General features: G+C 44.2%; 1 protein-coding gene across 6 annotated transcripts in view; it reads right to left on the bottom strand.

Moving 5' to 3' along the window:
- Positions 1–23481, bottom strand: part of LOC137311309 (zinc finger protein ZFAT-like) — a 109187-nt gene that overhangs the window by 5908 nt on the left and 79798 nt on the right. For 4 of the 6 annotated variants that reach the window (XM_067978607.1, XM_067978623.1, XM_067978601.1 and 1 more), the window contains exons 14-15: positions 13436–13565; positions 11241–11368 (exon numbers count right to left, since the gene is read on the bottom strand). In XM_067978607.1, coding sequence (XP_067834708.1) covers positions 11241–11368; positions 13436–13565 — 258 coding nt within the window. The remainder of the gene's footprint in view (positions 1–11240; positions 11369–13435; positions 13566–23481) is intronic. The other 2 variants (XM_067978615.1, XM_067978605.1) reach the window with 1 other exon arrangement.

The raw sequence follows: 23481 nt of genomic DNA, 5'->3' as shown, positions 1-23481 counted from the left end.
TGGGTATACATACATAAATCACTGAAGGTGGCAGGACAAGTTGAGAAGAATGTTAAAAAAGCATAAAGCCAGGGCTTTATTAATAGGGGCATGGCGTACAAAAGTAAGGAAATTGTACTAAACCTTTATAAAACACTGGTTAGGCCTCAGCTGGAGTATTGTGTTCAATTCTGGGCACCACACTTTAGAAAGGATGTCAAGGCCTTAAAGAGGGTGCAGAAGAGATTTACTAGAATGGCACCAGAGATGAGGGACATCAGTTATGTGGAGAGACTGGAGAAGCTGGAGTTGTTCTCCTCAGAACAAAGAAGGTTAAGGGGAGATTTGCTAGAGGTGTACAAGACCATGAACACTTTAGATACGATGTATGGAGAAACTGTTTTCAGTAGCAGAAGAGTCAGTAACCAAAAGAACACAGATTTAAGTTGATCGGCAAAAGAGCCAGGGGCGACAAGAGGAAACATTTTTTTACGCAACGAGTTGTAATGATCTGGAATGCACTGCCTGAAAGAGTGGTCGAAGCAGATTCAATGGTAACTTTGAAAAGGGAATTAGATAAATACTTGAAGGGAAAATATTTACAGGGTTATGGGGAAAGAGCAGGGGGAATGGGACTAATTGGATAGCTCTGATAGCTCTGTCAAAGAGCTGGACGGACACGATGGGCCTCATGGTACCTACTTTGATACTATGAACTGCAATGGCTGTGCACAATGCTTGGAACAGTATCTTCCAGAGGAGAAGTTCTCAACTTAGGCTTGTGCCATGGTTGCCCCACAAGGAATGTGAGGAAAATGGAGGAGTAATGTTACCATCACCTTCTTCCTGATAGTGACACATTTCTTCCTCATTTGCAAGGATGTACATGGGAACCAGGTAACTGCAGTGACTCAATCGGCAATCTCCCTTCATGCAGGGGGACCCTTGTGCTTTAACTGGAGGTTGCCCATCAGCACCAAAATAGGGCCACCCTCCTTTCTCCCACTTCCTGCAGCTAGATCGCCAACTCTACAGTGTGAACAATTAGGCAACTGTTCTGTTAATACTACAACTTCCCACTTAAGAGCTGCTCCCTTGCAATGTTTTGTGATTCTGAGTCAAGTGTGCTACAGGCCAAGCTCTCCGAGAAAGCCTTCCTGTGCCTGCAGCTTACTGAAAACAGGGGGCAGAACACACATTGCAAAATTCGACGTGACTCATATCCCACACTATAGGCTCAGCCACGCCACGGGTGCGCACGCGCACACACACAAAATTTTCAATAACACAAAATTAGGTCTTAAGTATCAACAGGTTATTCAACTGTGAGAGTGTCACAAACAAGGCTGCTCCTGCTTTTACCCAACGTCCGAACTTTCCATCAGTGGTCACGGAATAATGATCAGGAGCAGCAAACTGATCTTTTTCTGTCCTTAGCTAAGTTTAACTGTAAAGCCAGCTGAGATCAGCTACCTTACCATTGATCTGGGACATTCCGAGTCTGTACAGCTCAGTATCACTATATAAGAATTCATTTACCAACAGAAGCATTTGGGAAGCTGAACCGCATTTTGTAAATGCTATAGTTTTCCTCTCTTTCACGATACCTCCTCCATACCCAAACCCTGACCACTTAACTACTCTTCCTGATACTCACTGATTTAATAGCCCACTTTGTTCAGGCACTATCCTTCACCCTTTCAAAACTAGTCATCAATACTCCTTCAAAAGTTCGTGTTCCTCTTCTCCAACTACTAATAGTCAAGCAACAGCCTGACATAGCCATACTCACAGAATCATACCTTTCAGCCAATGTCCCAGACTCTTCCATCACCATCTCTGCCCACCGGCAGGACAGACCAACCTGAGGTGGTGATACAGTGATATACAGTCAGGAGGGAGTGGCCTGGGAGTCCTCAACATTGACTCTGGACCCCATGAAATCTCATGGCATCAGGTCAAACATGGGCAAGGAAACCGCCTGCTGATTACCACCTACTGCCCTCCTTCAGCTGATGAATCAATTGACCTCCATGTTGAACACCACTTGGAGGAAGCACTGAGGGTAGCAAGGGCACAGAATGTACTCTGGGTGGGGGACTTCAATGTCCTTCACCAAGAGTGGCTCGGTAGCACCACTACTGACCGAGCTGGCCGAGTCCTGAAGGACATAGCTGCTAGACTGGGCCTGCGGCAGGTGGTGAGCAAACCAACATGAGGGAAAAACTTATTTGACCTCGTCCTCACCAATCTACCTGTCGCAAATGCATCTGTCCATGACAGTATTGGTGGGAGTGACCATCGCACAGTCCTCGTGGAGACAAAGTCCCGTCTTCGTACGAAGGACACCATCCAACATGTTGTGTGGCACTACCACCGTGCTAAATGGGATAGATTCAGAACAGATCTAGCAGCTCAAAACTGGGCATCCATGAGGCGCTGGGGGCCATCAGCAGCAGAAGAATTGTATTCCAGCACAATCTGTAACCTCATGACTCGGCATATTCCTCACTCTACCATTACCAACAAGCCGGGGATCAACCCTGGTTCAATGAGGAGTGTAGAAGAGCATGCCAGGAGCAGCACCAGGCATACCGAAAAATGAGGTGCCAACCTGGTGAAGCTACAACTCAGGACTACATGCATGCTAAACAGCGGAAGCAACATGCTATTGACAGAGCTAAGCGATTCCACAACCAACGGATCAGATCAAAGCTCTGCAGTCCTGCCACATCCAGTCGTGAACGGTGGTGGACAATTAAACAACTAACAGAAGGAGGAGGCTCTGCAAACATCCCCATCCTCAATGATGGCGGAGTCCAGCACGTGAGTGCAAAAGGCAAGGCTGAAGCGTTTGCAACCATCTTCAGCCAGAAGTGCCAATTGGATGATCCATCTCGGCCTTCTCCTGATATCCCCACCATCACAGAAGCCAATCTTCAGCCAATTCGATTCACTTCACGTGATATCAAGAAACGGCTGAGTGCACTGGATAAAGCAAAGGCTATGGGCCCCAACAACATCCCGGCTGTAGTGCTGAAGACTTGAGCTCCAGAACTAGCAGCACCTCTAGCCAAACTGTTCCAGTACAGCTACAACACTGGCATCTACCTGACAATGTGGAAAATTGCCCAGGTATGTCCTGTGCACAAAAAGCAGGACAAATCCAATCCGGCCAATTACCACCCCATCAGTCCACTCTCAATCAGCAAAGTGATGGAAGGTGTCGTCGACAGTGCTTTCAAGCGGCACTTACTCACCAATAACCTGCTCACCGATGCTCAGTTTGGGTTCCGCCAGGACCACTCGGCTCCAGACCTCAATACAGCCTTGGTCCAAACATGGACAAAAGAGCTGAATTCCAGAGTGAGGTGAGAGTGACTGCCCTTGACATCAAGGCAGCATTTGACTGAGTGCGGCACCAAGGAACCCTGGTAAAATTGAAGTCAATGGGAATCGGGGGAAAACTCTCCAGTGGCTGGAGTCATACCTAGCACAAAGGAAGATGGTAGTGGTTGTTGGAGGCCAATCATCTCAGCCCCAGGACATTGCTGCAGGAGTTCCTCAGGGCAGTGTCCTAGGCCCAATCATCTTCAGCTGCTTCATCAAATAATGAAGCAGTCCATGCCCGCATGCAGCAAGACCTGGACAACATCCAGGGTTGGGCTGATAAGTGGCAAGTAACATTCGCGCCAGACAAGTGCCAGGCAATGACCATCTCCAACAAGAGAGTCTAACCACCTCCCCTTGACATTCAACGGCATTACCATCGCCGAATCCCCCACCATTAACATCCTGGGGGTCACCATTGACCAGAAACTTAATTGGACCAGCCATATAAATACTGTGGCTACGAGAGCAGGTCAGTGGCTGGGTATTCTGCGGCAAGTGACTCACCTCCGGACTCCCCAAAGCCTTTTCACCATCTACAAGGCACAAGTCAGGAGTGTGATGGAATACTCTCCACTTGCCTGGATGAGTGCAGCTCCAACAATACTCAAGAAGCTCGACACCATCCAGGACAAATCAGCCCGCTTGATTGGCACCCCATCCACCACCCTAAATACTCACTCCCTTCATCACCGGCGCACAGTGGTTGCAGTGTGTACCATCCACAGGATGCACTGCAGCAACTTGCCAAGGCTTCTTCGACAGCACCTCCCAAACCCCCGAACTCTACCACCTAGAAGGACAAGAACAGCAGGTACATGGGAACAAAACCACCTGCACGTTCCCCTCCAAGTCTCACACCATCCCGACTTGGAAATATACCGCCATTCCCTCATCGTTGCTGGGTCAAAATCCTGGAACTCCCTTCCTAACAGCACAGTGGGAGAACCTTCACCACACGGACTGCAGCGGTTCAAGAAGGGGGCTCATCACCACCTTCTCAAGGGCAATTAGGGATGGGCAATAAATGCCAGCCTCGCCAGCGACGCCCACATCCCATGAACGAATAAAAATATATAATCTTCCTTCCCTTTATTCAACTTCTTGGTTCCCACTTTGTGCCCACCTTTCCCACAACTCATAATTCAAATCCCTTCCGTTCAGTTTTCAACCTGGGCACATGCTCCCAGGGCACAGCACACACAATTCTCAAAGTCACCAATATTCTCTGTGCCTGCAACATACCAACCCTTCTTCACAAAATCTCAAATTCACAGAATAGAAGGAGGTCATTCAGGCTATTGCATTGTTTTCACTTTAACTGGACCTCACCCATTTCCCTGTCCTCACCTGTTTTTTTTATTCCTTTTTAAATGAGGTCATATCCTCTACCTCAATAGGCAATTGTGGTAAAGCATTCCATGTTCTGATATTGATTCACCAACCAGCAGAAACAATCTTTCACTATTTACCCTCTCAAAACCTTTTATAACCTTGAAAAGCTCTAAAAGATCTTCCTTAATCATCACAATCTGAGTGAAAAAGGCCCATTTTTGAGCCTTCATTCATATTTATAGCTTCTCATTCTTGGTACCACTCTAATAAATCTTCACTGTCCTCTTTTCAAGGCTTTAATGTCCTTCCTATATTGGGGTACCTAGACTGCTTGCAATACTCCAACCCTGGCCTAATCCATGTCTTTGTTCAAATTCAACATCTTGTTCTGCTCATCCTCTCCGTAACATTCAACACTGTCTATCACGTCATCCCCCTCCATTGCCTCCCATGTGGGTCAGCTCTGTGGGACTGCCTTTGCGTGTTTCTACTCCTACCTGTCCCAACACAGTCAGCAAAAGCCTCTCCTCCCAGCCTAGAATGGTCACCTTCGGAGTTCCCCAAGGATCTCTTTCTGTTTCTCATCTACATGCTGTCTCTCTATAACGTCATCTGTAGGCATGGGGTCAGCATCCATATGTGGCTCTCTCTTATAGTTCTCAAGTGTATACCTGTGGCCTCAAGTGTGTATCTGTGTTCTCAAGTGTGTATCTGTGATCTTGTTCTCTCTCCCTTTGTCTGAGCATATGTAGCTCTTTTTCTTTCTGTTCTGTGAAAATCTGTAGTTCCCTATTTCTGTTCCTGTATTAGTGGTTCTTTTTCTTTCTCAATTTCTATCTGTGTTCTCATGGTATGTCTGTGATTCTCTCTCTTCCCCTGTATCTGCGGTTTCCTCTCTGTACATCGATGGCTAACTCTCTCTTCTCCTAGGTGGTATTTGTGGTTCTCTCTAAGCTCTCATGCATATCTATGGTTCTCTCTCTCCCTTTTTATGTGATTTTCTCTCTTTCCCCAAGTGTGTAGCTATAGTTCTGTGTCACTGCATTAAAGCTGGTTTCTCTCTCGTGCTCTCCACCTGTATCTGTGGCGCTCTCTCTCTGCCTGCGTGTATCTGTGATGCTCTCTCTCTCTCCGCACGTGTGTATATGTAGCTCCTCCTGTGTGTGTGAATCTGTGGTCACCTCTTTCACTGTGACTCTATTTCTGTAGTTCTTTCTCTTTGTTCCTGTATGTAACTGTGGTTCTCTCCCTCTCTATCCGTTTGTGTATGTGGCGCCCTCTCTTTTTGTTCCTGTCAGTAATTGTGCCTCCCTCTATTTTTCTTCCTGTCTATAATTGCGGCTCATTCTCTTTTTCTTCCTGTCTGTAATTGTGGCTCCCTCTCTTTTTGTTCCTGTAAGCAATTGTGGCCTCCTCCCTTTTTGTCCGTACATATCTGTGGTTCCCTCTCTCTGTCCCTTTGTATAAATGTGGTTTTCTCTCGCTCTTTGACTCTGCATTTATCTGTGGCTCCCTTTCTCTCTGTTCCTGTATGTACGTGTGGCTTTCTCTCTATTGGTGTGTAATTGTGGTCTTGCTCTATCCATGTGTAACTGTGGTTCTCTCTCGCTCTGTTCCCGTGTGTATCTATAATTCTGTGTCCCTGTATTAATAGTTCTCCCTCTCTCTGAGCCTGTGTGTATCTGCGGTATTCCCTCTTTTCATCTTTATTCTCTCTCTATCCCTCTGTTTGTGTTTTTCATCTATCTAGCAGGTGGTTTGGTGGTTATAAGTAGATTTCTAAAGGAGCAATACCTTTGCATATAGCACAAACTGCACAGTACATCTGCCAGAGATGGAACAGATTAGTAACACAAGCCAAGCTTATTAAATAATTTAGCATCGTGGTACATTTTTTTTGATGGCAAAAAATTTAGAGTTCGGTCAAGACTTGCTTTGCAACATCATGGGGTAGATTACATTGCTGAGCACACATTCCATAATAAACAGAAATGCATAAATAATAGACTGTAAGCGTAGGCTGCTCGATAAGATAAGGTCTGTCCAATTTAAAACAGCAGCATTGCTAATAATAAATTGATGGGTTGAAGTGATTAAATTGCGGATGAAGTAATATTAGGAGAGACTGTATCAACACATCAAACATGCACCGGAGCAGGAGTTGTTCTCTTTTTGTGTTTGAACACCTGGTTGCTATAATTGTTGATACCAAAGATGATTTTTTAAAAAAATCTTCTGACTAACAATAGCAACATAAGCAACAGCAGCATGAAACTACAAGCGTGAAGGCATGAGACCCCCAAGACAACAGATTGAAGCCACAAGAGTCCCAGGACAACAGGACTCCATGCATTGACCTAGGAGCAGCTAAAGCTGAGCAAAAATATTGTAATAGATAGTCCATCTCCCTAAAATTGAACAGCCAAGTAATGTGCCGAACAGGATTTTTCAGAAGGGATAGGGAAGGAAGGAAGGATATTGCTATTAATTAGAGACAATGGGGGAGAAATTGGTGTGCATCTTGCCCGCTTTATGGGCATAAAACAGGTGCAAAACCTACCAATTTCAGGGCGTTACATTACGCGCTGGATCAACCCATGAAGTGCGCTAAATGCAAAATTTGATCGGTGGTATTTAGGCATTCCAGGAGCCTGCCCGAAACGGGCATCAGCTCCCTTGCATATGCTAATCAGCGAACTAACGCCTGTTTTAGGACCTGATCTGAAATTGGTAAAATACTAAGTGGAGCTTGCATTGTGTAAACTCCAACTAGTTTTTCAGGGTCTAGCCAGCAGTCATTGAAGGGACTGCTGGAGGCTGCCGAAGACAAGGCAAGTAATATCTGTGCTGTCCACCTCTTTTCAGGGAACCTGATTGTCGGGAAAGGCGGGTGGGAGCAGTTAAAATGGAGCGGCTCCTTTTCCTGCTCTGTTCCCGCCAATTCCCCATTTTAACGCTGGAGGCCCGCAGCCTCCATTTGCTTCCCTCCCCCTTTCCAAGTGCAAGTCCCTGCCAAGGGCCATTCCTGTACTGGAGATCAGTGGCAATTGACCAGAACTCAGAAATACAGGTGAGTTCCGGTCAGGTCAGGTTTTTTTTTAAAAAAAACTCATTCATGGGATGTAGGCATCGCTGGCAAGGCCCGCATTTATTACCCATCCCTAATTGCCCTTGAGAAGATGGTGGTGAGCCACGTTCTTGAACCGCTGCAGTCCGTTTGGTGAAGGTTCTCCCACAGTGCTGTTAGGTAGGGAGTTCTAGGATTTTGACCCAGCAATGATGAAGGAACAGTGATATATTTCCAATTCCGAATGGTGTGTGACTTGGAGGGGAATGTGCAGGCGGTGGAGTTCCCATGCGTCTGCTGCCCTTGTCCTTCTAGGCGGTAGAGGTTGTGGCTTTGGGAGGTGCTGATGAAGAAGCCTTGGCAAGTTGCTGCAGTGCATCTTGTAGATGGTACACCCTGCAGCCATGATGCGCCAGTGGTGGAGGGTGTACATCCCCACTTCTGACCCTATGATGGAGGGAAGGTCATAGATGAAGCAGCTGAAGATGGTTGGCCCTAGGACACTGCCCTGACGAACCCCTACAGCGATGTCCTGGGGCTGAGGTGATTGGCTTCCAACAACCACTACCATCTTCCTTTGTGCTAGGTATGACTCCAGCCACTGGAGAGTTTCCCCCTGATTCCCATTGACTTCAATTTTACTCGGGTTCCTTGGTGCCACACTCGGTCAAATGCTGCCTTGATGTCAAGGGCAGTCACTCTCATCTCACCTCTGGAATTCAGCTCTTTTGTCCATATTTGGACCTAGGCTGTAATGAGGTCTGGAGCCGAATGGTCCTGGCGGAACCCAAACTGAGCATCGATAAGCAGGTTATTGGTGAGTAAGTGCTGCTTGATAGCACTGTCGACGACACCTTCCATCACTTTGCTGATGACTGACAGTAGACTGATGGGGCGGTAATTGGCCGGATTAGATATGTCCTGCTTCTTGTGGACAGGACATACCTGGCCAACTTTCCACTTTGTCGGGTAGATGCCAATGTTGTAGCTGTACTGGAACTGCTTGGCTAGAGATGCAGCTAGTTCTGGAGCACAAGTCTTCAACACCACAGCCGAGATGCTGTCGGGGCCCATAGCCTTTGTTGTATCAGGTACAGCAAAAAAAATTTGCAGGGCTACGAGGAAAGAACAGGGGAATGGGACTAACTGGACTGCTCTTACAGGAGCTGGCACAGGCTCGATGGGCCGAATGGCCTCCTTCTGTGCTGTAACCATTCTATGATTCTAGCAGACTTTAACTACATTCTACCTGACTTACAAACAGGCAGGGAGGGGAGGAAATTCGTCCATCTAGAGCCTATTATATATATGATGAAATTATTAAGCACTTGGGAAAACATAAGTTGACCAGGGCCAGTAAGCATACTTGACAACCTTATAAAATGATTGAAGATAAATACAGTGGATGTGGTTTATATGGATTTTCGAAAAGCATTTGATAAAGAACCACAAAGATGAATTAATAGAAATGTATCCACATGAAGAGAGATGGTTGGAGGCATAAAGCAAAGAGTAGGGACAAAAGGAATTTCTTGGACTGGAAATATGTGGCGAGTGGTTTTCCTCGGGGGCGGGGGTCTGTGTTGAGTTCACTCTTATATTTACTATAGTAAATATAAGAGCAAGTAAATATGATCTTGACTTAGGAATTAAGAGAACAATATCAAAATTTGCTGTTGATACCAAATTGGTATCGACATGACAAATTATGATAAGAATTGTGAAAGACGGAGGAGGCTACAGACAGGCTATAGCATGATGGGCAGTTGTAGTTGAATGTTGAAAAATGTATGGGAATATATTTTGGAAGTAAGAATAGGGAAAGGAAATATACCATGAATGGTAAGATCTTAAATGGAGTAGGGATGCAGAGAGATCTTGGTGTGCAGAGAGATCTTGGTATGCACACAGAAGTCATTAAAAGGTGGCAGAGGCAAATTAGAAAAGGTCAGAATAAAAGGCAATTTGAATCCTTGGTTTTGTTACCCAGAGGCAAAGAATACAAAAGCAAAGAGGTAATGTTGAATTTGTACAAGACCTTTGTTAGGCCGCAGTTGGAGTATATTGTGCAGTTTTGGGCACCCCATTATAGAAAGAATGTAAAAGCAATGGAAAAGATTCAGTGTAGATTCAGTAGGATGCTACTAGGGGTGAGGGAATGAGGGTTAAGGGGTGACCAGATAGAAGTCTTCAAGATCTTGAAGGGTTATGATAGGTAAATAGTGATAGATTATTTTCATTGGTCAGCGAGATAGAAATGAGAGGTGACAAATTTAAGATAATCACAAAAAGAATATAAAAGAAGTTCGAAAAAATTTGTTTAGACGGTGATTAGAATGTGGAATTCTCTGGCACAGGCCATGGTAGAAGCAGAGTCAATAAGCACGTTTCAGAAGAAATTAGATATTAGCTTGAAAACGAGGATTATTAAAATGGCACTGGGATGTGGTGGTCTCCCAGGAACAGGAGTTAGAGACTTCCATATGGTGCAGGATTTCTTAAATTGGACTGAATCTGCAACCATCTGGTTCACTTTTGCTGCAAGTTCCATCTTGTATTTTTAATTCTCTACTTGGAAGGTGAGTTGGTCCCAAGTCCCAAGCTGCTTGCAGAGCCTCAATTCACATCTCAAGGCAGAAGCAATTTTGCACCAAGCCCAGTGCAGGAAAGCGCTACTGAGTGTAAATGACACTTCTCTCCTACTGCTGTTGCTCCAGCTTCATACTACTTGCCACCAGTAAACATCTTTAGACATCGGGTCAGAAGCACTGCAAACTATAATTCTGGGCTCACGCCATTAGAGACTCTCCCACTCTGTTGCTGCACCTGTTTATCCTTTGGTTGTAATGTGCAAATAAAGTGATCGTACAATGTTACAGCATAGAAACAAGCCATTCGGTCCATTGAGTCTGTGACATTTTTCTCCACGAGCCACATAATCTAATCCCACTCTCCCACTTGAACCCACAACCTACTGACTCAGTGGCAACCACTGAGCCAAGGCTCACACCTTGATAAAGGGAAACATCTCATCGCCACTTTATAACCTCTTGTGATTGCACACACATATGTGTGTGTGCGCATGTTGTAGTGGGAGAGGGAGTTTACAGCCGTGAAGGCATATAGTACATTGCTACCCTAACTTTGGAAACTATGACTGGGTGGCACAGTGAGATAGAACATTCACCTACAGAACCTGGGCTCCAATCCAGCCCAGAATGATGAAAAGACATTTCTGCTAGCTATGATCTGGGGCAGTTGCATCTCAGTTCCCAGTGGGTGCGTGTCCACAGCTCAAAACTGCCGTTAATACAGGACTAACTGAAGAACCATTAGTGTGTGAAATGGAAATACCACATTCATGCAGCAGAAGTACTCTTCTGAGATTGAAGCAGAGTGGAATGAGCTTTACATTTGGCACTATAGTGCTGCAAGAGTTAATTCCACATAAAAAAAATGGAAATCTTACTTGTTCCACAACTGTTAATGTGCCAGGTGCCATGGTAACCACAGAAGCAACCGCACCGTCATGGTGCTCTGGAGCTAAACCGATGATCTGCTGAAGAATGTTCACAGCTGTCGAATCCATCCTATCCCCTAAGAATTAAGAATCAGCAGATATAAAATCAGTAATGTGTTTTTTCCTTATTTCTTCCCCTTCGTCTCCAGACAGCATGGATTCATTGCTGGGCACATTTCCACAGGCATCAACAGTGCTCAAATACTATTTGGCATGTGTGAACCTAGACAGCGAACACCTCCTGGCCACTCAATCATAGAAGGCATCACAGCCGAGCCCGACTCTGTCCTTACCCAACATCCACACATGAGTCACTGGATAGCGATCAGGAGCTGGAACTCTGGCTCATTTTTCCCTCTCTAGCTCTATGGCACTCAGGCCAACAGTAGTGCCCCCAGCTGCTGCCTGCAGCTGAAATCAGCTAACTTGGCACAGACCAGCAATCACACGTGGGTTCTTCTGGTCTTCGTGGCTTAGTGCAAGACGTCTCTGCTCACTGAACCATTGAGTCAACTTTTAATTGCCAAGTATAATATCTGGGAGGATTTTATTTACAGAATCAGCACATCACATAGCATCTGATAACCTTTTATCACTGAAGTTAGGGTAAGCTTTCAAATGTTATGTATTTACAGCATTTTATGATTTTATATAAAAATAGTAAACTGCCCATAGTCTTACACAAACTTAGTGAATATCACTTTTTTTTTTAAATAACAAGATGACAATGGAGTTTGGACAGAAATTTTAGAAACTCATCCATCTAGTGGTCAGAGCCTACAACTACACTGTGACAAAATTGAATGGGAAATGTTGACATAGCAACTTAAAATGGTAAGTGTTGACAGAAAAACATGACCAGGAAATTAAGTTTGGGGACTGAAATACATAATTCCCTGAAAGTGCATGCACAGGTAGGGTAAAGCCATAAAAAAGACCAGTGGCATTTTATGAATAGGGGCGTAGAGTACAAGAATAAAAAAAGTACTGCTAAATTCGTACAAAACGGTGGTTAGTCCACAGTTAGAATACTATGGACAGTTTTTGGTATTCCATTATAGAAAGGGCATTAAAGCTATAGAACACAGCGCTTCGAATCACCAGGTTGATTCCAGGATTGTGAAACTATATTTATGAGGAGAGATTTGAAATACTGGCACTAATTCCATTGGATCAAAGAAGGCTAGGGCAAGATTTAATAATGTTTTTTTTAAATTATCATAGAATCATAGAATGTTACAGCACAGAAGGAGACCATTCAGTGCTGACTCTTTGAAAGTGCTATCCAATTAGTCCCATTCCCCATCTCTTTCCCCATAGCCCTGCAAATTTTACCTTTTCAAGTATATATACAATTCCCTTTTGAAAGTTACTATTAAATCTGCTTCCACCACCCTTTCAGGCAGTGCATTCCAGATTATATCAGCTCGCTGCGTAAAAATATTTCCCATCTCCCTTCTGGTTCTTTTGCCAATTATGCTAAATCTGTGTCCTCTGGTCACCGACCCATCTGCCAGTGGAAACAGTTATGAAGAGTCTTAATAGAAAGAATACAGAAAGACAATTTTTTCTGGTTGGGAAGCCGGTGTCACTAAGAGAACACGGAAAGAGATTAGGAGGAATTTCTTTATGCAGAGGGCTTTTGGAGCTAGAGGGAGTGGTTGAGGCAAAGACCATTGTAACTTTTAAGGGAAAATTGGATACATGTTTGAAGCAGAGAAAGGTACAGAGCTATGGGCAGAGAACAGGGCAGTGAGATCAATTTTGGATGGCTCTAGCAAAGAGCCAGCAGAGACACAAGGGTCCAAATGTACTTCTTCTGTGCTGTAAACTTCTATGGATCTAAGCATGTGCCCTACGCAAGATTTTTAATATGGGAATATATTTCAAATCAGGAAAATTTTCCAAGGCCCAGGTGACATTAATAAACTGCTCCAGCTTTACCTTAACAACATGCTCTGAACCCCTCACTATGTATAGCTACTTTATTAACATACTCCTAGTTATATTATCCTAATACCCAAATGAGCTCAGAATTGATACAAAGCAAGCTAATTTACAACCAATTAACCACTCTGCTTGTCCAATATAAAAGGTATTAATGCCATAACAAAATGCGCCCACTATCAGACTCCTTCACTCACCATTCTCTGTGTTGTACCGCAGGTCTTGGAGAGCTGCCACAGCTGCCTGAGTGCCCTGGACGTCCTCTTCACTCTCTGCTATGTGAAAGTACTGGGTTTGAGACTGCTCTGGGGGAGCTTCAAGAACCTGCTGCACACAAACACAAATTTATCCAAAATCACTTTCTTCAAAACAGATTTTTTTTCAATTAGAAAAGTATGAATTTCTTGTGATTATTAGGGTGAGTGAATGTAACATTTTTCATATTTTGTACTCAGTGTTAGCATCAAGCACTCTAAGGACAGTTGCTGAGTAAAACTCCTTCATTTATTTTTCAAGAATAAACTTTTCACTCAGTGACTGAAGCCACTCTGTTTGGCTGTTGGTTGAAACTTTGCACCATAGTAAACAGTGCTCTTTCTTTTCCTGGCTCTTCTCTCAGGCTGAACTTCAAACCCACATCTGCTTCACCACCTATACTGCCTACTTCCACTTCCAAACACCGCCTACTGAAACCATGAAGGGCACTGTGCAAGTTCTTGTTGTCGGCATCAAGCACTATCAAAGTCAGCCACAGGATAAACCTCCTCCACTCTGTTACAACAATATGCCTCAGAAAAGAATCCTTTATTGCCTCAATCTGATGCTTCTATTCACAATTCCAGTCGTCCTGGTGATACCCTCCACATCAAACTGGCAACTTGTGCAAAATTCTAGGCAGTCTCGTACTGTGTGCTTGCATCCACTATGATGGATTCCCATCATACCAATATGCGGCAGATGTGAATCCAGGTACAGAGGTTAAAGAATGACATTTTAACCAACTCCCCCATACTATTGGTTCGTTTGGTTCTTATTTTGTAGCTTTCCCTGTGTTCTCTACCCCATCAGACACATTATCAAAATCGAAAAACATCCAGGTCATAACTGAGATCACCTCAATGCCACTCCTTGGTCACCTATGCATCAACAGTATTGGGTCTCCTCCAGTCTTATGTCTCCGCTCCTCATACTAGGCTACTCCCTGTCCCCCACTCCAAAACTATTCATTCATTCATTCACTTTCTATGCTTTTGTTCTCTGCAACTTCCTGCTTAATTCCCTCTGCCTTTCCATCGACCTCCCTCCTCAAAGTCCTTCTCTTCGACTGTGCCTTTGCAACCCCCTTACCCTGACTCTCTTCAGTTTTCTTTTTTTTTCTCTTCTGCTCAGCATCCGGACAGTGCTTGGAGATGTCTTCCTGCTGGTGAGCACTTTAGAATTGCAGGTTGTTGTTGAGAGGAAACCTTTATTACTTACTCACAGCTTGCCATCATTTATAATGTAGAATGGGAGATCCGCTGTTTCCATATTATCAATTGAGGCAAGCAGTGTCACATCTCATTACTGCGAGTATTACTGTACTTATGTCAAGATTTGAATAACCCCCATGTTTTCACCTTTATTTCTTTGCTTGGCAGATTATTCCAAACAATTACCTCTCTCGTTTTTTCTTATATCAGTTCGAAATGTGCTTTTCACCAATTTCCATTTATCTCCTCTGGTGTCATTTTCCTGGCTACTTTGAAGTAATAATCTGGAATTACCTGATTTATACCATTTAATATATATATTCTTCAGTGAGGTTTCTCCTTACCTGCCCTTTGATCAGAATGTAAAGCTTAAACGGCTTTTAAATTACTGTCTGCAATATTAGCATATGAATACTTAATATGTTTTTATAATAATCCCGTCTGCTATTTTAATGGAGGCATTATCCCGATTAAAGTAAATTCCTCCGTTAAATCAATAGGCAGATTAATGCCACAAAAATGTTTGTACACTAATATACCTGATCTTTCATAGCTCAATCCTTTTGATTGGGATCAATCTTGTTCTTCTTTCCTGCACACTTTTACATAAGCATATATTTTTTGTGGTATGGGACCAGAATATAAACTTATATTCTACTGCTTACTCCAGCTCTGCACTATTTCAATTATTTTGATATCATTAAATCAATATTGATAATGGCGATTATATTTCAGTGTATTAAAATGGGAAGCTGCGGTGCACTGAGCTTCAGAGGTATGTGCTATGTTTCCAGGTATTTGCTCCAGATATTTTTCTCACGTTCAATGTCTCAGACCACTCTCAAGCACACCCCCGCTCCCCACAGAGCAGTGTGCCTTTAACTACTCAATATCTAAGTAACTTGCAGGGAGTTCCCCAGGGATTGTCAGAGGTTGGGAAAGACAGAGAGTGAACCTCTAACGGAGTGAAGCGCTACCATTCAACTGGGAATTTGGTGAGTGAGGGAATTAGGTGCAGAGGGAGAAAGAGGTGTTAAACCAAAGAACTAGACTAAGACTGAGCGGAGCATAAAGGGAGTCGCACAAGGAATCAAAACAAGGCAAGGAGGAGCGCCAAGGGTAAGTCAATAAATATTTAGTTCATTGGTTAGTGTTTTTAGTTTTTAGTGGTTATTGGGGATAAAAGGAGTGAGAATGGAGGCCCGAGAGCAGAAGGAGTGGGACCAGCGACTGAGAGCAGAACACATAAAGCTGAGACCAATGCAAACACAGGCAGAAGTTTGAAAGAGAGACATAGGAGGACAGCAAGTTGGTAAGTAATACTTTTTTTGCTCTCTAAGCTAGAGGAGTGGTTTAAACTAGGAACCTATAACTTGCTAATACTTTATTAAATTAATTGCTTAAACTAAATTAATTAATTTTAAAAATTAAAAATAAACCAAGTGAATTAATTACATAAAAATTTTTAGTAAATAAATAAAACAAAATTAGATAGAAATGGCAGAGCAGGTGGTGTGCCGAAACTGCAGCATGTGGGAGTTTGTGGAAAGCAGTGTGATCCCAAGCAACCACATCTGCAGTAAGCGTCTGCAACTTGAGGAACTTCGGCTCAGAGTTGTCTGAGGTGCAGACATTGCGATGTATCAGGGAAGGGGAGAGTTACCTAGGCACTTTGGCCAGGATTTTGACCCAGAGCCGGGAAGGGGGCAGGGGGGTCGAATCCCGGATGGGAAACCCGGAAGTACAGGTTTCCCGGACATTCTTACGATTTTGACGTAAGGACGTCTTTTTTTATTGTCAGTTTGCCGTCCGACTGGCCGGCCTGATTGACAGGCTGGCCTCAGTCGGACGGGAGCAGAGCAAGGAAGAGGATATGAAAAGGTAAGTCTTCAGGTAAGTCTTAGATTATATGGATGGGGGGGAGAGAGGGGCATGGGTGGGCACCGATGGGCATGGGGGTCGAGGGGGGGAGTGAGTCAGTCATTGGTGGGGTGGGGGGAAGTCAGTCATCAGAGGAGTTAGTCATGGGGGGAGGGATCGGGTGTCGGTCACTGGGGGTTAGTCACCGAGGGGGAGGGAAATCGGGATCGGGGAGCATCGTAGTGGTCTGCAATTGTTCGGGGGGGGGGGTTCAATGCAGGTAGGTTTGTTGGGCCTGGGGGAAGCACTCCTGCATCTCCGGGCCCACAAGCTGTGCCAGAAAGGCACTTACCTGCAATTTTGGGCCTTCTCACCCTCCTCTCACGTGGGGTGAAAGAAAAGCCTGGGAATCCCGGCCCCCTGAAGCTAAAATCGCAAAACCTTTCAAAATGGAGACCCGCAGCCTCGATAGGTTTTAGTGACCAACCCGCTCCCAGGAGGCGGGTTGGTCTCCTGGGAGCGGGTTGGTTGCACGCCCCTCGTCCTGCCCCGGTGAAAACAGGAAATGGGCGGGTTGGAGATGGGTCTGAAATTGTTGCAATTTTTAATCCCACCCCGCCCCCAACCCACCTGTTTTTCACAGTTAAAATTCTGCCCTTTCGGCCAGGAGGCAGTCACGCCCCTTAAGTTAGGCATTGCTTTAGATTTGGTTAGTGGTCAGGGACAGGAAGATGTGACTGCGAGTCAGGCAGGTAAGGGGACCCAGGATGCAGTGGTGGAGGAGCCTCAGCCTTTGACCTTGTCCAACAGATATGAGCTACTTGCAACCTGTGTAGATGAGAACAAAGACTGCAGGGAGAAAGGGCAAACTGACCATAACACTGTGGTACAAGAGGCCTTTCAAGTGGCGGAGTGAAAAGAAATGTGTTAGCGTTAGGGGATAGCATAGTCAGGGGATAGATACTGTTCCCTGCAGCCGCGGCCGGAAGTCCCGAAGGCTGTGTTGCCTGCCTGTGCCAGGGTTAAGGACATCTCCTCGCGGTTGGAGAAGAACTTGAAGCAGGAGGGGGAGGATCCAGTTGTTGTGGACCACGTAGGAACCAACAACATAGGTAGAACTAGGAATATGGTTCTGCTGAGGGAGTTTGAGGTGCTAGGGTCCAAATTAAAAAGCAGAATCTCAAAGGTAATAATTTCTGGATTACTACCTGAGCCATGTGCAAATTGGCACAGGGACAAAAAGATTAGATGGTTAAAAGCATGGCTGAAAGAGTGGTGTGGAAAGCAGGGGTTTCAATTCTTGGGGCACTGGCACCAGTACTGGGGAAAGAGGGAGCTGTTCCGTTGGGACGGGCGCCACCGGGCTGGGACCGGTGTCCTGGCGAATCGAATAACTAGGCGAAAATCATAACCAATGCATCCTCTATCTCTGCAGCCACCTCTTTTAGAACCCTCGAATGTAGGCCATAAGGTCCAGGGGACTTTTGACTTTTAGTCCCTTTGTTTCTCCAGTACTTTTTCTCTACTGATAATAATTATTTTAAGTTCCTCACTCTCATTCGCCTTTTGGATCCTCACAATTTTTGGTATGCTTTTTGTGTCTTCTACAGTAAAGACAGATACAAAATATTTGTTTAACGTCTCTGCCATTTCCTTATTCCCCATTATAATTGTTCCTGTCTCAGCCTCTAAGGGACCCAATTTACTTTTGCTACTCTCTTCCTTTTTACATACTTTTAGAAGCTCATAAAATCCATTTTTATATTTCTTGCTAGTTTACTTTCATATTCTATTTTCTCCCTTTTTATCAATTTTTTGGTCATCCTTTGCTGGTTTCTAAAACTCTCCCAATCCTCAGGCTTACTACACTTCTTCGCAACTTTATAGGCCACTTCTTTTAATCTAATACTATCCTTAACTTCTTTAGTTAGCCACGGACGAATCACTTTTCCCGTGGAGTTTTTATTTCTCAATGGAATGTTTATTCGTTGAGAATGTTGAAATATTTCTTTAAATGTTTGTCATTATCTACAGTCATACCTTTTAATCTAATTTCCCAATCTACCTTTTGGCCATCTCGCCCCTCATACCTATGTAATTGGCTTTATTTAAATTTAAGACTCTTATTTCAGACTTAAGTATGTCACTCTCAAACTCAATGTGAAATTCTATCATATTATGATCACTCTTCCCCAGAGGATCCTTTACTGTGAGATTACTAATTTGCCCTGTCTCATTACACAATACAAGATCTAAAATAGCCTGTTCCCTGGTTGGATCCACGACATATTGTTTAGGAAACTGTCTCAAATGCATTCCATGAATTCGTCCTCCAGGCTGCCTTTGCCAATTTGATTTGTCTAGTCTATATGAAGATTAAAGTCCCCCATGATTATTGCATAGACTGTTACACAGGATTAGGGCTCATGGGATCGGGGGTAATATATTAGCATGGATTGAGGATTGATTAACGGACAGAAAACAGAGAATAGGAAAAACGGGTCATTTTCGGGTTGGCAGGTTGTAACTAGTGGGGTGTCGCAAGGATCAGTGCTTGGGCCTCAGCTATTTACAATCTATATCAACGATTTAGATGAAGAGACCGAGTGCGACGTATCCAAGTTATCTGACGATACAAAGCTAGGTGGGAAAGTAAGTTGTGAGGAGGATGCAAAGAGGCTGCAATGGGATATAAACAGGTTAAGCGAGTGCACGAGAAGGTGACAGATGGAGTATAATGTGGGGAAATGTGAAATTATCCACTTTGGTAGGAAGAATAGAAAAGCAGAATTTATTTTTAAATGTAAACAATTTTACAACACCAAGTTATAGTCCAGCAATTTTATTTTAAATTCACAAGCTTTCGGAGGCTTCCCCCTTCGTCAGGTGAACGATGTATTTTTAAATGGTGAGAGGCTAAGAAATGTTAGTAGTCAGAGAGGTTTGGGTGTCCTTTTACATGAATCACAGAAAGTTAATATGCAGGTGCAGCAAGCAATTAGGAAGACAAATGGTATGTTGGCCTTTATTGCAAGGGGGTTGGAGGTCTTGCTGCAATTATATCAGGGCACTGGTGAGGCCACATCTGGAGTGCGATGTACAGTTTTGGTCTCCTTACCTAAGGAAGGATATACTTGTCTTAGAGGGGGTGCAATGAAGGATCACTAGATTGATTCCTGGGATGAGGGGAGAGATTGAGTATAATGGGCCTATATTCTCTGGAGTTTAGAAAAATGAGAGCTGATCTCATTGAAACGTATAAAATTCTTAGAGGGCTTAGAAACATGGAAACATAGAAAATAGGAGCAAGAGTAGGCCATTCGGCCCTTCGGGCCTGCTCCGCCATTCAAAATGATCATGGCTGATCATCCAACTCAGTACCCTGTTCCCGCTTTTTCCCCATATTCCTTGATCCCTTTAGCGTTAAGAAATATATCTATCTCCTTCTTGAATACATCTAATGACTTTGCCTCCACTGTCTTCTGTGGTAGAGAATTCCACAGGTTCACCACCCTCTGAGTGAAGAGATTTCTCCTCATCTTGGTTCTAAATGGCATACCCCGTTATCCTGAGACTGTGACCCCTGGTTCTGGACTCCCCAGCCATCGGGAACATCCTCCCTACATCTAGTCTGTCTAGTCTTGTTAGAATTTTATATGTTTCGATGAGATCACCTCTCATTCTTCTAAACTCTAGTGAATATAGACCTAGTCGACCCAATCTCTCCTCATATGTCAGTCCTGCCGTCCCAGGAATCAGTCTGGTAAACCTTCGTTGCACTCCCTCCATGGCAAGGACATCCTTCCTCAGATAAGGAGACCAAAACTGCACACAATACTCCAGATGTGGTCTCACCAAGGCCCTGTATAACTGCAGTAAGACATCCCTGCTCCTGTACTCAAATCCTCTTGCAATGAAGGCCAACATACCATTCGCCTTCCTAACTGCTTGCTGCACCTGAATGCTCGCTTTCAGCGACTGGTGTACAAGGACACCCAGGTCTCATTGCACCTCCCCTTGTCCCAATCTATCACCATTCAGATAATAATCTGCCTTTCTGTTTTTACATCCAAAGTGGATAACCTCACATTTATCCACATTATACTGCATCTGCCATGTTCTTGCCCACTCACCCAACTTGTCTAAATCACATTGGAGCCTCTTTGCATCCTCCTCACAGCTCACATTCCACCCCAGCTTTGTGTCATCTGCAAACTTGGAAATGTTACATTTAGTTCCCTCATCCAAATCATTGATATATATTGTGAATAGCTGGGGCCCAAGCACTGATCCCTGCGGTACCTCACTAGTCACTGCCTGCCACCCGGAAAAAGACCCGTTTATTCCTACTCTCTGTTTCCTATCTGTCAACCAATTCTCAATCCATGCCAGTATATTCCCCCCAATTCCATGTGCTTTAATTTTGCACACTAACCTCTTGTGTGGGACCTTATCAAAAGCCTTCTGAAAATCCAAATACACCACATCCACTGGATCTCCCCGATCTATTCTACTAGTTACATCCTCAAAAAACTCCAGTAGATTTGTTAAGCATGATTTCCCTTTCAGAAACCCATGCTGACTTTGTCCAATCCCGTTAATGCCCTCCAAGTGTTCTGTTATCACATCTTTTATAATCGACTCTAGCATTTTCCCCACTACTAATGTTAGGCTAACTGGTCTGTAATTCCCTGTTTTTTCTCTTCCCTCCTTTTTTAAATAGTGGGGTTACATTTGCCACCCTCCAATCTGTAGGAACTGTTCCAGAGTCTACAGAATTTTGGAAGATGATCACCAATGCATCCACTATTTCCAGGGCCACTTCCTTTAGTACTCTGGGATGTAGATCATCAGGCCCTGGGCATTTGTCAGCCTTTAGCCCCATTAATTTCCCTAGCACTATTTTTTTACTAATACTGGTTTCCTTCAGTTCCTCCCTCTCACTAGACCCTTGGTTCCCTAACATTTCTGGCAGGTTATTTGTGTCCTCCTTTGTGAAGACCGAACCAAAGTATGTGTTTAATTGTTCTGCCATTTCTTTGTTCCCCATTATAATTTCCCCCATTTCTGACTGTAAGGGACCTACATTTGTCTTCACTAATCTTTTTCTCTTGACATATTTATAGAAGCTTTTACAGTCAGTTTTTATGTTCCCTGCTAGTTTACTCTCATACTCTATTTTTCCACTCTTAATCAATCTCTTTGTCCTCTTTTGCTGAATTCTAAACTGCTCCCAATCCTCAGGCTTGTCACTTTTTCTTGCAATTTTATATGTCTCCTCTTTGGATCTAATACTATCCCTAATTTCTTTTCTAAGTCACGGTTGAGCCACTTTTCCTGTTTTATTTTTGCGCCAGACAGGAATGAATAATTGTCATAATTCCTGCACATGTTCTTTAAATATTAGCCATTGCCTATCCACCGTCATCCCTTTTAGTAAAGTTCCCCAATCTATCATAGCCAACTTGCACCTCATACTTTCGTAATTTCCTTTATTTAGATTCAGGACCCTAGTTTCGGATTCAACTATTTCACTCTCCATCTTAATGAGGAATTCTATCATGTTATGGTCGCTCATCGCTAAGGGACCCCGCACAACAAGATTGTTAATTAATCCTTTCTCATTGCACAATGCCCAGTCTAGGATCGCCTGTTCTCTAGTTGGTTCCTCAATGTATTGGTCTAGAAAATCATCACGTACACACTCCAGGAATTCCTCCCCCACTGTGTTATTGCTAATTCGGTTTGACCAATCTATACGTAGATTAAAGTCACCCATGATTATAGTTGTACCCTTCTTGCATGCATCTCTAATTTCCTTTTTAATGCCCTCCCCAACATCTCCACTAGTGTTTGGGGGCCTATAGACAACCCCCACCAACGTTTTCTGCCCCTTGGTATTTCTTAGCTCCACCCATACAGATTCCACATCATGATTTTCCGAGCCAATATCCTTCCTCACTATTGCATTGATTTCCTCCTTTACTAACAACGCTACCCCACCTCCTTTCCCTTTTTGCCTGTCCTCCCTAAATATTGAATACTCCTGGATGTTCAATTCCCATCCTTGGTCACCCTGCAGCTATGTCTCCGTAATCGCAACTATATCATAACCGTTAATATGTGCTGTTAATTCATCTAGCTTATTGCTAATGCTCTGCGCATTAAGACACAATGCCTTTAGTCTTGTCTTTTTAAGATTGCACTATGGCCCTATTTGTTTTTCACCCTTGTTTTCCCTGCCTTCCACTATTGCTTCTTCCCTTTCTGTCTTTTGTTTCTATCCTTGTTTCCCTGCTCACGTTCCCATCCCCCTGCCATTCTAGTTTAAACCTTCCCCAACAGCACTAGCAAACACCCCCGTGAGGACATCAGTCCTCGTCCTGCTCGGGAGTAACCCGTCCCACTTGTACAGGTCCCACCTTCCCCAGAACTGGTCCCAGGAATCTAAATCCCTCCCTCCTACACCATCCCTGCAGCCACGCATTCATCTGGTCTATTCTCCTGTTCCTACACTCACGAGCACGTGGCACTGGTAGTAATCCTGAGATCATTAGCTTTGAGGTTCTGCCTTTTAATTTATCTCCTAACTCCTTAAATTCACCTTGCAGGACCTCATCCCTTTTTTTTGAACCTATGTCATTGGTACCGATATGGACCACGACTACTGGCTGTTCACCCTCCCCCTCCAGAATGCCCTGCAGCCGCTCTGTGACATTCTTGACCCTAGAACCAAAAAGGCAACATACCATCCTGGAGTCAAGTTTGCGGCCGCAGAAACGCCTATCTGTTTCCCTTACTTGAATCCCCTATCCCTATAGCCCTGCCACTCTTATTCCTCCCCTCCTGTGCAGCAGAGCCACCCATGGCGCCATGAACTTGGCTCTTGCTGCTTTCCCCTGATTCAGCATCTA

The sequence above is a fragment of the Heptranchias perlo genome, chromosome 3 (assembly GCF_035084215.1).
Source record: "Heptranchias perlo isolate sHepPer1 chromosome 3, sHepPer1.hap1, whole genome shotgun sequence".
In the NCBI taxonomy this organism is placed as follows: domain Eukaryota; kingdom Metazoa; phylum Chordata; class Chondrichthyes; order Hexanchiformes; family Hexanchidae; genus Heptranchias; species Heptranchias perlo.
This window is presented reverse-complemented; position numbering and strand designations above follow the sequence as displayed.